The following is a 13,786-nucleotide window of genomic DNA, read 5'->3' as shown; positions in this document are numbered from 1 at the left end:
TAAAAATTATCGAATTATAATTCATATTAATATATCAAATATAAAAAATATATATTTTATTTTTATCAAATTTATTATTAATTTTTATTAAAATTTTAAATTATACAATTTATTTCGTATGATTTTCGTATCATTTACATTTGCAAGCATTTACAGCAGAAAATTGGTTTCATATTCCTATTTTCCTGACTTCGAGCAAGCCCGTCATATCATGACATCCCGGGACAAAAAATTGTGGTCTATTTCGCGTGGGTGAGACATGTGGGATTTGTTTGATCGCACCAAACCTTTGCAATTGCTTTCTCTAATTTATGTTAATGTTTTGCCTATTGTTTTGCCTTATGTTTTCACCCCTCAACATGATCACCCTGTCAGATCCCAGACAGGACACCCTGTTCAATTTCAGAGTTTTTTTTTAATGATTTAAATTCAAGATTTTTAATATAAAATCTTTAACTTCAGTCGAAAACAATTTTTAATACATATTTTGCTTCAAGATTATGCCATATAGTTTACAGCAAAAGAAGAATAAAAGGATTTTCCACTTTGAAGGTCATATATTTTCATTTTTTTTTCTTTGTTTTGTGGGCCAAAATTTTTTTTTTCTCGATAAAAGGATTTAATTAATACAAATAAGATAAAGCGTTTAATTGAAATTGCAAGTGGTATGATGAGATAAAAAAATTTCCAGTCAAACTTTCTAGACAATGGATGCTATTTCAGCCCTTTATATTCCATAAGAGAGAAAAGGTCTCATGCTAGTAGGTCAAATGGGGATAGAATTTGTATAGCAGGAATTTTTTGAAAAAAACAAAAAAAGAGGAAAACCCAAATAGACATCAGGGTTTAGCATTTTGCTTATTGCCTGCCAGTGGTCTGTGGTCCTGCTTTTATTAAAAAATAAAAATGTAGCAGGAAATGAGAGCCCATTGGTTGTGGAAGGTGTAGGCGATTGAGCAATGCCAACAACAATAAGCTAAAGCCGGCCCCTTCTGTTTTCTATGCTGGGTTAGAGGTCATTTTTCAACCATTTTCATCGACCTTTCAGGAATACAGCTCTTTAACTAGAGTAGAAATATGACCTTTGTAAAATATAGAAATAAACCATCCTTTTAAGATATCCTTCAATGAGGAAATATTTTATTTTTGCTTCATATTTTCCTAATTTTTCAGTTTTATATACTTGAGAAAACCTAAAAAAAGTTAAGATATGATGGAAGCTGCTATCCCTGGTAAAGGTAAAGATAAGATGGACCATCCAAGTTGGCATAACACTTGCCAGAAGGGACCATGTTGGATACAAAATAATTATGAAAATTTAACCATTCCACGAAATAAGATATCATGCAATTGACATTAGACCCACATGAATTGACAACCATGAATGATTAAGATATAAATCCATGTAATAACTTATCTTCAAAGTATCATCAAAACAGATGCGCAAGAACCATGCATATCATGACAATAATGATGTCATTATCGCCGGAGATATCAGTAACAGTTGAAGCATAACTTTTTTAACAATGAAATCTCAGGTTTAAGTAACAACAGTAGTTGGAAATTTGAAATGTCTACTAACTACAAATATAAAGTCTCAAAGATCAAATCTTTGAGAATAATATAATTTTCAATCTGAAGTTGTCTACTTGTTTCTATTGTAGAACAATATGTAACAATCTTCAATTATATTCTGATTAAGTGATAATAATACAAATCAATTAATTTAACAATAACATAATACTTTTTATATTTTTACCAGAATGCCAAGGGTAAGAAGCAGAATCAACTCGGGATATTTGGTGAAGTGAAGTGAGTTTTGAGGAGTCACATTGGTTGAAATTGACTGGTTGCATAAGGAGGCCGCACTGCCTGTAGCATCTCCTAATATAAAGATTTTGTTTACTCTTATCCCAACACCCGGTGAAGAAAACAAAAAATAAGTATTGAGAGTGAAGATATTAAGAAATTTAAGTGATGAAACAAGGTTGTTAAGGTAGACAGACTTGCCAAAAATCAAGGAAAGGAGAAGCAAAACAGCACTATTTGGGTCTTCCTGTTCTGCCACCTTATTACTCTGACAATTCGTGAGCCCAAAGGAATTGAAGTAAGAATAACTACTACGGTTCAGGATGCATTCCTTTTCAACAATAAAGCAATGGTCCTGTTCTTGTCTCAACATACCAAGTAGACTTTGCTTTAGTATAAAAATCAGTTTAGAATACTTTAGAAGTTCTTCCGGTCATTCATAGTACCTTCTACCTCCACAAAGATGGGGTAATCTATTTTTACATCCCTAATTCGATCATCAACCAACTAAAGTAATTTTGAGCAATTTATTTCAGACAAATATCACAGAATGCTTGACGACCACTTAATAGAGTAAAATCTAATTATCCATGCAGCCTGAAATCTGAATATCCCTTTTCTGTCCAACGAGCATCAGAGAGTGATCTGAACTAACACAGAAAAATCAGATTATTACAGTTTCACTAAGTAACTCCCTGATGTTTTGGATGAATCAATATAATCATTCAGAGAACTCCTGATTTCAAATGCAGAGGAAGGAACCGATATTAACAGTTGCTTTGATAAGGACATACTTTAAAATTCTGAATGCAATCAGTTCTCCAATAAACTAGATTGTTTCAACCAAAGCTTTCTTATCACTTAAATCAGGTGAATCTCACCTATAAAATCTTGTAAAGCTCACTGCCGTTACATAAGAGCAGTTTAATCTAGGTTCTCTCTCTTCATTTCTGCACTAAAAAACTGGGGACACAATAGTAGATCATATTTTCACCCTTTCAGTTTTCACAGCTCATTATTTTATCCTTATGCAAGTAAAATATACCATCCCATCAAAGACCTTCATCACAATTCCACCTGCTTCCTACTAAATTCTCTTCAGTTCATAGAAGTCATTAAACACCCTTTTTCCACAAGTTTCACAGCTCCATTTTCTCTTTCTCTCAGTTTTCAACCTTCCATCAAGGATACCATCTTGGACCGTACTTGGATTAGCTTTGATGAAATCTCAACTTCAGAGACAAGCCAATCAATGGGGGGCGGTTAGGAAATAGCTTTCAGAACCTTCATCTTTTGGAGTCAGACAATAATTCCTGCAAGTCATCAATGTACTGTTAGAAGAAAATTCTTTCGACTAGGGATTACTACGTCGCAATGCACCATTACCTACTTAATTTCCAAACATCGGTATATTTATAGGTGCACATTTTAGCAAGGTGTTCAATAATCAATTCCGAGTGACAAATCTATATAGTTTACAAACTTATGCATCTTTGTTCTGAAATTTTATAAAACAATAAGTGCAGCTTAGTTAGAGCCACAGCATTTGGGAAGTGAACATAACATGAGTAGACAATATATCTTTAACATCAAATTAGGTCACCCGTTATTAGCAACATCAATCAACTCCTGAAACAATCAAACTATAAAGAACTACGTGGTTCCAGTCTTTAGTTATTACCAACATTAAAACCAAATATATACGGTATTAGCAACATCAATCAACTCCTGAAGCAATCAAACTATAAAGAACTATGTGGTTCCAGTCTGCGTTATTAGTTGTTACCAACATTAAAACCAAATATATACCTAAGACTCGTGTAATACCTACAATGGCTCTGTTCAAGAACCATCAAGGCAGTTTGTAACATTTGCCAAGCCTTCCTATCAGGAGTGCATCCATAGGATTCCATTTGCTTGTATATTTCAGGAACCTAGCTGGCCGAAGACAAACATGCATTAGCAAAATATCATAAATGACAAATATGCAGCTAATCAAGTAACTTCAGAGACTTTGCACTTAGCACCTTATCAAATTTCTTGGCTCAAATAAAAGCTTTCATGAGCGTGCTATAGGTAACCACATCTGGACTAATATCCTTCAAAACAATAAGAAAGTCAAAATTAGAAAAAAGCATCTTGAAAGATAAATTGATGGAAGAAATAGAGGGTCCTGCACCACTAGTTATCATTCCTAACATCCCCCCTCCTAAAGTTAAAAAAAAAAAAACCACAAGTTCATTCTAAATCATGCAAAACAAAAAGGCTCACACTTTCTCTTATATGTTGGTAAATTGATAATGCCTCCTCATATCTCCCAGCTGTACCAAAGGCATTGATCAACACATTCAGCATTACAATATTGGGTTCAATGCCTTCTGCTTCCATGAGTTGAAGAACCTTAACGGTCTGTTCACAAAATACCTGCACAGCAAAAAAGTTTTAGACCAGCATGCAGAACAAAGGTTTCATCTACTTTTATCAAATAAATTTAGCATTCACCAGATCAAAGTTGAAAGCAATGGCTCACCAAGATGCCATCCAATATTATATTACTTAATCAGAGAGAGGCTTCTTATCAGTTATTAATCAGCAAAAAAAGATAAAAAAAAAATTGCAAGCCTAGTTCTGTTATCCCTTGCAGCCAAATTTACTCTCAGACTAAGCCAACTTAGAGCAGCTAAAGTCTCTTAGCGCTTATTTGTGATCTGAACTTTTTCAGTTAATCCTCAGTAGCACTTATAGAAGAAGAGCCAGAATTCTAATTTTAGTCTTCACAAGGAAATTAAGTTGTTTTGGTAGGTACTGAAGCCTACTGCAGCGGGATTGTTTCATTTGAGATTATATATAAATGTTTTTATGGGTTCAGTGAATGAATTGTTTTGTAAAATTCAAAATTATGTGCAACGGAAAATTTAGTGTGCTAAATTGCAATGTAAAAGAAACAAAGCATCATCTCTTGCAAAAATAAATACACATCGAAGACCAGACCCAGAAAAAAGTTGAAAAGGATTGAAAATTCAGAAAGGGGACACTGCACCTGCTGAGCATAAGCATTTGCTAAGACACAAAACATGCTGGCGGAAGGTAGGAGGCCTTCTGACTTAAGAGAAGATATGCAATTCTCAGCATCCTGAAATCTCCCATATTGTCCATAAATATCAACTAAGATTGCATAAATGGTCCCAACTTCTCGATATCCCCTACATTTCATGTTCTCAAAGTTCTTTTTTATTGTGTCCCACTTCCCAAGTTCTCCCAATCGACTAATAAGGCTCATGAAGATCTTTGGGTCAGGATATAATCCTTGTTCCTGCATCTCAGTAAACAACTCAAGAGCCTTACTGAGATCTCCAGCCTTGCTGTGCCACCGAATCAAAGAATTCCATGTTGCTATATCAGGCCTTATACTTTCTTGTTTCATTTTCTCAAACACCTCTAAAGCTTCACTTAACTGTCGATATTTTCCAAATGTATCAATAATGCTGTTATAAATATGCCTGTCCAAAGATATCCCCTTCACCCTAATCTCCTCCACAAGGCCTATTGCTTTCCTCCACATTCCATTGTCCCTATAAAGACAAATAACCTTACCATACACAAACGAATTCAGTTGGATCCCATTTTTCTTCATCTCATTCACTACCATCCATGTATCTTCCAACCATCCCGCGTTAACATATAATCCAAAAGAATCTCATACGTTTCCTGATTTTTACAAATACCTATTTGATCCATTATCACCAAACCTTAACAGCTAACCCCAACAAACCTTTCCTCAAAAACCCTTTAAGCAAAGCATTAAACAATCTTATCCTAGGTATAAATCCACAAGACATCATTTCCTGAAACAAGGCATCAGCTTCTAATGTCCTACCAACACTTCCCAAACTCTCAATCAAAAAACCATAAGAAATAGAATTCGGATGAAAACCCAAAGCCTCCAATTGAGCAACAAGTTTCATAGCCTTATCTATATTTCCTATTTTGCAATACCTTTGAATCTTTTGGTTGTGTAACTCTGTGGAAAGCTCTTCTCCGCTATTAGACCCAAATGGGTGCTTAAAAATGGGCTTTTTCCTGTTGAATTCTGTTAAAGCAACTTGCTCGACTCTGTTATTATAGTTATTATCCGTCTGGAGAAGCATAGAGGATTAAAGTGGCTTTGGTTTAGACCAAATTTGAAACAGCTACCATAAGTTAAAAGAGGAACTGATAAAGTAAGATGCATCTTACATTCTCATGTAAACTTCATATGTCTTGAATTTCCAAGTTCAAACTACGTAACTGAAAAAAAAAAAAGGAATACTTGAAGAAATAAACAAGAAGGAAAAGAAGATATAACTAAGTTGAAGTTCTTACCTTTGGTTTTTCATTCCTTGTTCATTCGTTTGCTACTTAAAGAGAAGTACTTAAGCAGAAGTGGAGAATCAGAAGCTCCCATATTTCGTGTTTTGAGTTCTCCTCACATATTCTTTGTTTGAAAATTGACATGCAGGGACGGGTTTTGAAGGAATTTAATTGGGTCAGAAGTCGGATGGGCCGCCGAACCCATGCCCAAACCCATTCTCTACCCAGTAAACATATCCGCACCCCCGCCAAAATCAGAGAAATATCTTTTATCTTGTTTTCTTCTCCAGCATTCGACTTGAATGTTTAGGGGACAAGACATTGGCCATGGCCATGTCCTGCACTGGAGGGCTTGTACCCTTTGCATCTCCTATTCCAAAGGTATGCAAAAACATCTCTCTTTCTTGCTTTTCTGCCCACCTCTCAACTCCTTTGCCAAATGAACAGGCTAATGATAGCAATGGTGCTAATAACAGTTCTAGCAACGAATTTAGCTATAGCAGAGCCTCCCCATCAGAGAGATGGCCTCACCTTCAACTTCAACTAGCTGAAACTTACCCTTTAAGCCAAACCCAATTTTCAACTACCTCGCCTCAACTGACCCATTTAGTTAAAGAAGCTGAATTATCTTCAGAATCCTCAGAGTCTGAAACTTTGGAAGGGAATGACGAGACCCAGGAAAAGTTGGGGAGAATTAGTAAGACTAGAGTTAAGAAAACGACTAAACTGGCCTTAAAAAGGGCCAAAGATTGGAGAGAAAGAGTGAAGTTTTTGACCGACAGGATTTTGGGATTGGAACAGGACCAGTTTGTTGCTGATGTTTTGGATGATAGGAAAGTTCAGATGACACCAACTGATTTTTGCTTCGTAGTGAAATATGTTGGTCAGGAGAACTGGCAACGGGCCCTGGAAGTGTATGAGTGGTTAAATTTGAGACATTGGTATTCCCCTAATGCCAGGATGCTTGCTACTATCTTGGCTGTGTTGGGGAGGGCCAATCAGGAGGCTTTAGCTGTTGAAATCTTTATCAGGGCTGAACCTGCTGTTGGGAATACAGTCCAGGTTTATAATGCAATGATGGGTGTTTATGCGCGAAATGGGAGGTTTCAAAAGGTGCAGGAGCTGCTTGATTTAATTCGCGAGAGAGGGTGTGAGCCTGACCTTGTGAGTTTCAATACTTTAATAAATGCTAGATTGAAAGCAGGAGCTATGTTGCCTGATTTAGCTGTTGAGCTTTTGAATGAGGTGAGGAGGTCTGGTCTTAGGCCAGATATAATAACGTATAATACTCTTATTAGTGCTTGTTCAAGAGAACCAAATTTGGAGGAGGCAATGAAGGTTTTTGATGATATGGAAAGTCATAATTGTCAACCTGATTTATGGACTTATAATGCTATGATTTCGGTATACGGGAGATGTGGGATAGCGTATAAAGCTGAGCAGCTTTTTAGAGATTTGGAGTCTAAAGGGTTTTTCCCAGATGCAGTCACGTATAATTCATTATTGTATGCTTTTGCAAGAGAAGGCAATGTGGATAAGGTAAAAGAGATTTGTGAAGAAATGGTTGAAATGGGGTTTGGTAAAGATGAGATGACCTATAATACAATTATTCACATGTATGGGAAGCAGGGCCAGCATGATTTGGGATTGCAGCTTTACAGGGACATGAAATTTTCAGGGCGGAATCCAGATGTGGTAACATATACTGTCTTGATTGACTCCTTAGGTAAAGCAAATAAGATAAAAGAAGCTTCTAATTTGATGTCAGAAATGTTGGATGTAGGTGTTAAACCTACTGTGCGGACTTATAGTGCTTTGATTTGTGGATATGCCAAGGCTGGAATGGCCGTGGAGGCTGAGGAGACATTCAATTGCATGCGAAGGTCTGGGATTAGACCTGATTTCTTGGCATACTCTGTCATGTTGGATATCCTTTTGAGGTGTAATGAGATAACAAAGGCATTGGCGTTGTATCGAGAAATGGTTCGTGATGGCTTCACACCAGATCATACCCTTTATGAGGTGATGCTTAAGGCACTAAGAAAGGAAAACAAAACGGAAGATATTGAAATGGTGGTCGGAGACATGAAAGAACTATGTGGTATGAATTCTCAGGCTGTTTCTTCTTTTCTTGTCAAGGGTGAATGCTACGACCTTGCCACACAGATGCTGAGATTGGGCATAAGTAATGGAGATGAACTAGATGACAAGAATTTGTTGTCGATTTTGAGTTCATACAGTTCATCTGGCAGACACAAAGAAGCATGTGAATTACTTGAGTTCCTGAAAGAACATGCTGCTGGATCTAATCAACTGATAACTGAAGCTCTAGTTGTCATGCTTTGTGAGGCTTGCCAGTTAGATGCTGCCTTGAAGGAGTACAGTAATGCTAGAGACTCTGGTTTGTTTAGCAGGAGTTCTACCATGTATGAGTCCCTTATTCGATGCTGTGAAGAAAATGAACTTCTAACCGAAGCTTCTCAGATTTTTACTGACATGAGATTCTGTGGTGTTGAACCCTCCGAATGTATCTTCAAAAGTATGGTGAGGGTATATTGTAAAATGGGCTTCCCTGAGGCGGCACATTGTTTGATTAATCAGGCACAATTGAAAGATATTCTGCTTAATGATTCCTTTATTTATGTTGATGTTATTGAAGCGTATGGAAAAGTGAAGCTGTGGCAGAAAGCTGAAAGTGTGGTGGGTATTGTTAGACAAAGATACATGAATGTGGATCGGAAGATCTGGAATGCCTTAATACAAGCTTATGCTGCAAGTGGTTGCTATGAACAAGCGAGAGCTGTTTTTAATACTATGATGAGAGATGGTCCTTCGCCAACAGTAGATTCCATTAATGGTCTCTTGGAAGCACTGATTGTCGATGGAAGATTGACTGAGCTTTATGTGGTAATCGAGGAGTTGCAAGATATGGGTTTTAAAATAAGCAAGAGTTCTATTCTTCTGATGCTTGATGCATTTGCACAAGCTGGAAACGTCTTTGAGGTGAAAAAGATATACAGTGGAATGAAAGCTGCAGGGTATTTTCCTACAATGCATCTTTACAGGATAATGATTCAGCTGTTTTGCAAGGGAAAACGAGTGAGGGATGTTGAAGCAATGGTCTCTGAAATGGAAGAAGCAGGATTTAAGCCTGATCTTTCAATTTGGAATTCTATGCTAAAGCTTTACTCAGGAATTGAGGATTACAAAAAGACAGCTCAAATATATCAACAGATTAAGGAAGCCGGACTTGAACCAGATGAGGACACTTACAACACTTTGATAATAATGTACTGCAGAGATCGTAGACCTGAAGAGGGATTATCTCTGATGTATGAAATGAGGAAGGTGGGTTTAGAACCAAAACTGGACACCTACAAAAGTCTGATTTCGGCATTTGGCAAGCAGCAGCTCTTGGAAGAAGCTGAGGAATTATTCAACGAGTTGCATTCAAAGGGCTATAAATTAGACCGCTCTTTCTATCATACAATGATGAAAATATTTAGAAATTCTGGAAACCATTCCAAAGCTGAAAGCCTGTTAAGCATGATGAAAGAAGCCGGAGTGGAACCCACTATTGCCACAATGCACTTGCTTATGGTTTCTTATGGAAGTTCTGGACTGCCACAGGAAGCAGAAAAAGTCCTTACTAATTTGAAAGAAACAGGATTAAATCTTACTACACTACCATATAGTTCAGTCATTAATGCTTATCTCAAGAATGGAGATTATAATGTTGGAATTCAAAAGCTTATGGAAATGAAGAAAGAGGGCTTGGAAGTAGACCACAGAATATGGACATGCTTTATCAGGGCTGCAAGTTTGTCCCAACACACAAGTGAAGCCATTGTCCTCTTAAATGCACTTCGAGATGCTGGATTTGATCTTCCCATCAGGTTTTTTTTTTTCAGTTTAGAGCAAGAGAATGGTCTTGAAGACAGATTTTCATTTCCTTAGTTTCTTCCTTATAATTACTGATAATTATTGTTGTTATATAGGCTTATGACAGAAAAATCTGAGTTACTATTTTCAGAGCTAGAATATTGTCTTGAGAAGCTAAAACCTGTAGAGGACAATGCAGCCTTTAACTTTGTCAACGCCTTGGAGGATCTGTTGTGGGCATTTGAGCTTCGAGCCACTGCCTCATGGGTTTTCCAATTGGCAGTCAAGAAGAACATTTATCACCATGATGTTTTCAAGTAGGTTCTAATAGTGATAGGTTCAGTTTTTCATCACCTCTTTACCTAACTTTTTTGAAACTCTGTTCCCATGTCAAGAAAGTTCTTAAAGCTCGTCTGAGAGAAAGAGGGTTTTCAGAACAATCCGAGGATTTTTAATATTGAGTCTACTTTTACATTACCATGTCACTTTGCTGCAATTTTATTATATCTAGGGTTTCGTAGTTTCTTGACTCAAACATATCTTGATGATTTCAGATTATGCTGGAACTGTGATGGAGTATCAAAATTTTTATTATATCTTAAAATGCAGTTTTAATTAGTTTACTGCTGTGGTTTAGTCAAATGGAGTTTTTTTTTTTTTCTCTTTCTGCCTAATTTGGAGGTCTAGTCCTTTAGGTATTAGGATATGCTTGCTGTAGCAGAAAATTTTGTTTGCAATTAAGCTGTGAGTGCCTTCTCCTGTATAAGTTGAGTAGCCTGGGAAACCCTAGATGTGATGTGATTTCTTGGCTTCTCTATACTGCATTACTGCTTCTCTGATTCCAGCACCCAAATACCCCTAGACTCAGTATTTTGTGTTTACCATTATAGATTGTGAGCATAATTACATCCTTAAAACTCAACATCTCCAATTTATCTCAACAGCTAGTGCTGATCTGAAAGATCCTGCATCAAAACAAAATTAACCATAGGAAAGTACTGAAGCTGCAAGGAACTCTGATACAAATGTAGAACCGTAGGGTTTTGTTACTATTTTATGCATGCATAATCATAGATAGGAACTGAATGCTAATTGGACTGATATAATTTATATACAGTATTTCTTTCCCTTATCATTGTAGCATCTCTGATTCAGGGTGGCTGTTAAAGATTGGGGTGCTGATTTTAGAAAGTTATCAGCTGGGTCTTCTCTTGTTGCTCTTACTTTATGGCTTGATCATATGCAGGCAAGCTCTCTTAACCATTTATTAGTTTCTTTTTGAATTGTTCTGAGGTTGAAAATCAGAAGGTGTAATCTTACTAACATATAAACCACACCCGCTTGCAAATAACAATAACAAAAGTAAGTTATATCTTTTACATACCTAACTTGTTCTTGTTAATTATTATCATTAGTTGCTATTGCTGCAATCAATGGTGGTCTTGGTGATGCTAATATATAACTGTAACACTACAGGTTTATTTTATTTAATGCATTTCCAGGGTCTAAGGAGATTCGAGATCTATTAATATGTGTATCCATGCCTGTTTATTTCGTGTCTAATATATGTAAAACATGAAAATTATCTTGTCACTTTCATGTGTTTGTTTTGTTTTTGTATTGTATTTTAAATTATCAGGTTTAAACATTATCGTAGTTTTTCTTTTTGCAGGCCAATAAGGAGATTGATTTAGTTTAATGCATTTTTATTATATTTATTTTCGAATGATGCATTTTTGGATTGAGGGTGGTCTTGGGGGCTAAGGATCCAAATTCTGGCACTTTGTTGATCCCACTTATATGCATCCGTGTTCTCAACCAGGCTTTTTGGTCATTATTATTGTATCTCTAACTTAGGAATGCTTTCATATGGAAGGATGCTGCGTTGCAAGGGTATCCAGAGTCTCCAAAATCAGTTGTCCTGATAACTGGGACGTCAGAGTACAACATGGTTTCTGTTAATAGTACATTGAAAGCATGCCTTTGGGAGATGGGCTCTCCATTTCTTCCTTGCAAAACACGCAGTGGCCTCCTTGTAGCTAAGGCTCATTCCCTTAGGATGTGGTTAAAGGATTCACCCTTCTGCTTGGACCTGGAATTAAAGGATGCCCCATCTCTTCCCGAACTAAACTCAATGCAACTAATCGAAGGATGTTTCATCAGACGTGGTCTTGTTCCTGCATTCAAGGACATAACTGAGAGACTTGGATTGGTGTGGCCAAAGAAATTTGCAAGACTGGCTGTGCTATCTGATGACAAAAGAGACAAAGCCATTCAAGCTGAAATAAAGGGACGTCAAGAGAAATTAGAAAAACTGAAGAAAGAAGTAGGGTACAAAAGGACAAGGATGATCAAGAAAATGAGAAAGAGAAAATTCATGCGGAGACCCTTGTTAAATGTTGATTAAACTTAATTTGTTTATTGCCACGTTCTTGTTGATAAAGTAATGGACTTTTAATTTCAATAATCAAGGTTTAAATTGTAATGGTTTCAACTGTGGAAAAGAAAATCCTGATTAAAGAAATTACAAAAGAAAACCTTGTGTAAATTCAAGCTTCAGTATACAGAAGATGGCATAACTATATTAAATATTAGCAAATTTTACCTCTATTATCTGTAGTTTCGATGTCAGCATGGTAAATATTTAGGACTTACAAATATTTGTTCCCCGGTAAACCTCTACCTTTAACATCTGTTAAATGTGCATTATACTTCTGATCTTTTAAAAAATGCAATTGACAAATTAGGAGACGAGTGATTGTGCACAGACAGACCCACAAACAGAAAACTCCCATGCGAACCCAATAGACACATGAGGGTATACAGTCACAAACGACAAATGCATCCATATCTGTTCATGTGTGTTCATGTGTTAACACACAGGTATAAAATAGAGAACTGTAACTGCTTACATTTAGCATTGAGATGTGTGCAAATTTTTTATTTGACAGAATAGTGTTTTGTTTTAATACCAGGTGCACCATCCCCTATGGTTTTTCCCCTTGAAATCAGGGTTTGCACTATCTGCTAATACTGGTTTTAGATCATTTAGAAGTACCTGAGTGGAAAGTAGGCAACGATGATACCTGTCATCAATGAATATACAGCTTGCTGGATCAACTTTAAGACGTTCCACAGCAGCTAAATAGAAATCAGGATCAGGCTTTCTCTTTCCTAGATGCATGGTAAACCAAATCATTCACTATAGCAGAATGAGCTACATGACAGCCAGAAAGCATGCAACATTCTCTCGAGATATATATATTTGCTCAAGAACACAATTATTGACAGGTGTACAGTACTAAAAAAATCTTGATATATTTAGAGACTGAAAAAAAATGAAAAAAAAAACCAAAAGCAAAATCTTGTGTTGAAGACAAATAGATATCTTGCATCATTTGTCTTTGACTGATGAAATCAGAAGCAACAAAACTGCTCACTTGCTTCTGCAAGCCTAATAATCAATCAAGACCTATGAGTTGACCATTTAGCATAAGTGTAAAAAAACAGGGTGATAATTTGGATTGATAATCAATTAATTAGAGCACAGAAGAATGTTACAGGCACCGTTAACTTGCTAGTTCATGTTCATCGAGATAAACGGAATGGGAACAGAGTGACCAAATTGGGAATAGAACATCCATTTAGGTGCTCTCTGTGTATAGAGTTCATTTTCGTCCCCACAACACATTCATATGATCAACTTCAAAAATTTAGAAAGATTCAAACCCAGTTAAAAGGAGAG

The 13,786-nt window shown here is 36.4% G+C and overlaps 1 protein-coding gene and 1 pseudogene across 3 annotated transcripts; one reads left to right on the top strand and one right to left on the bottom strand.

The window, feature by feature from the left end:
- Positions 1-592: 592 nt before the first annotated feature.
- Positions 593-6,291, bottom strand: LOC111276878 (uncharacterized; annotated as a pseudogene). The gene is made up of 6 exons (XR_016343535.1): positions 6,172-6,291; positions 4,850-6,096; positions 4,081-4,233; positions 3,837-3,908; positions 3,619-3,743; positions 593-3,122 (listed from the first exon to the last, which is right to left on the bottom strand). The product of XR_016343535.1 is annotated as an uncharacterized LOC111276878 (transcript).
- Positions 6,178-12,699, top strand: LOC111276877 (pentatricopeptide repeat-containing protein At3g18110, chloroplastic-like). Of its 2 annotated transcripts, XM_022862809.2 has the most exons (4): positions 6,180-10,055; positions 10,158-10,358; positions 11,197-11,287; positions 11,918-12,699. In XM_022862809.2, exons 1-4 carry the CDS (start codon positions 6,487-6,489, stop codon positions 12,446-12,448), a joined length of 4,392 nt encoding a protein of 1,463 aa, XP_022718544.2. In that variant the 5' UTR covers positions 6,180-6,486; the 3' UTR covers positions 12,449-12,699. The 2 variants fall into 2 exon arrangements, with proteins under 2 accessions (XP_022718545.2, XP_022718544.2); XM_022862810.2 differs by lacking the exon at positions 10,158-10,358 and having other exon boundaries at positions 6,178-10,055.
- The last annotated feature ends 1,087 nt before the right edge of the window (positions 12,700-13,786 follow it).

The sequence above is a fragment of the Durio zibethinus genome, chromosome 7 (genome assembly GCF_047325235.1).
Source record: "Durio zibethinus cultivar Kanyao isolate XHJ-2024 chromosome 7, ASM4732523v1, whole genome shotgun sequence".
Classification (NCBI taxonomy): domain Eukaryota; kingdom Viridiplantae; phylum Streptophyta; class Magnoliopsida; order Malvales; family Malvaceae; genus Durio; species Durio zibethinus.
Note: the sequence above shows the minus strand (reverse complement) of the source record. Positions and strands in the feature narration are given on the sequence as shown.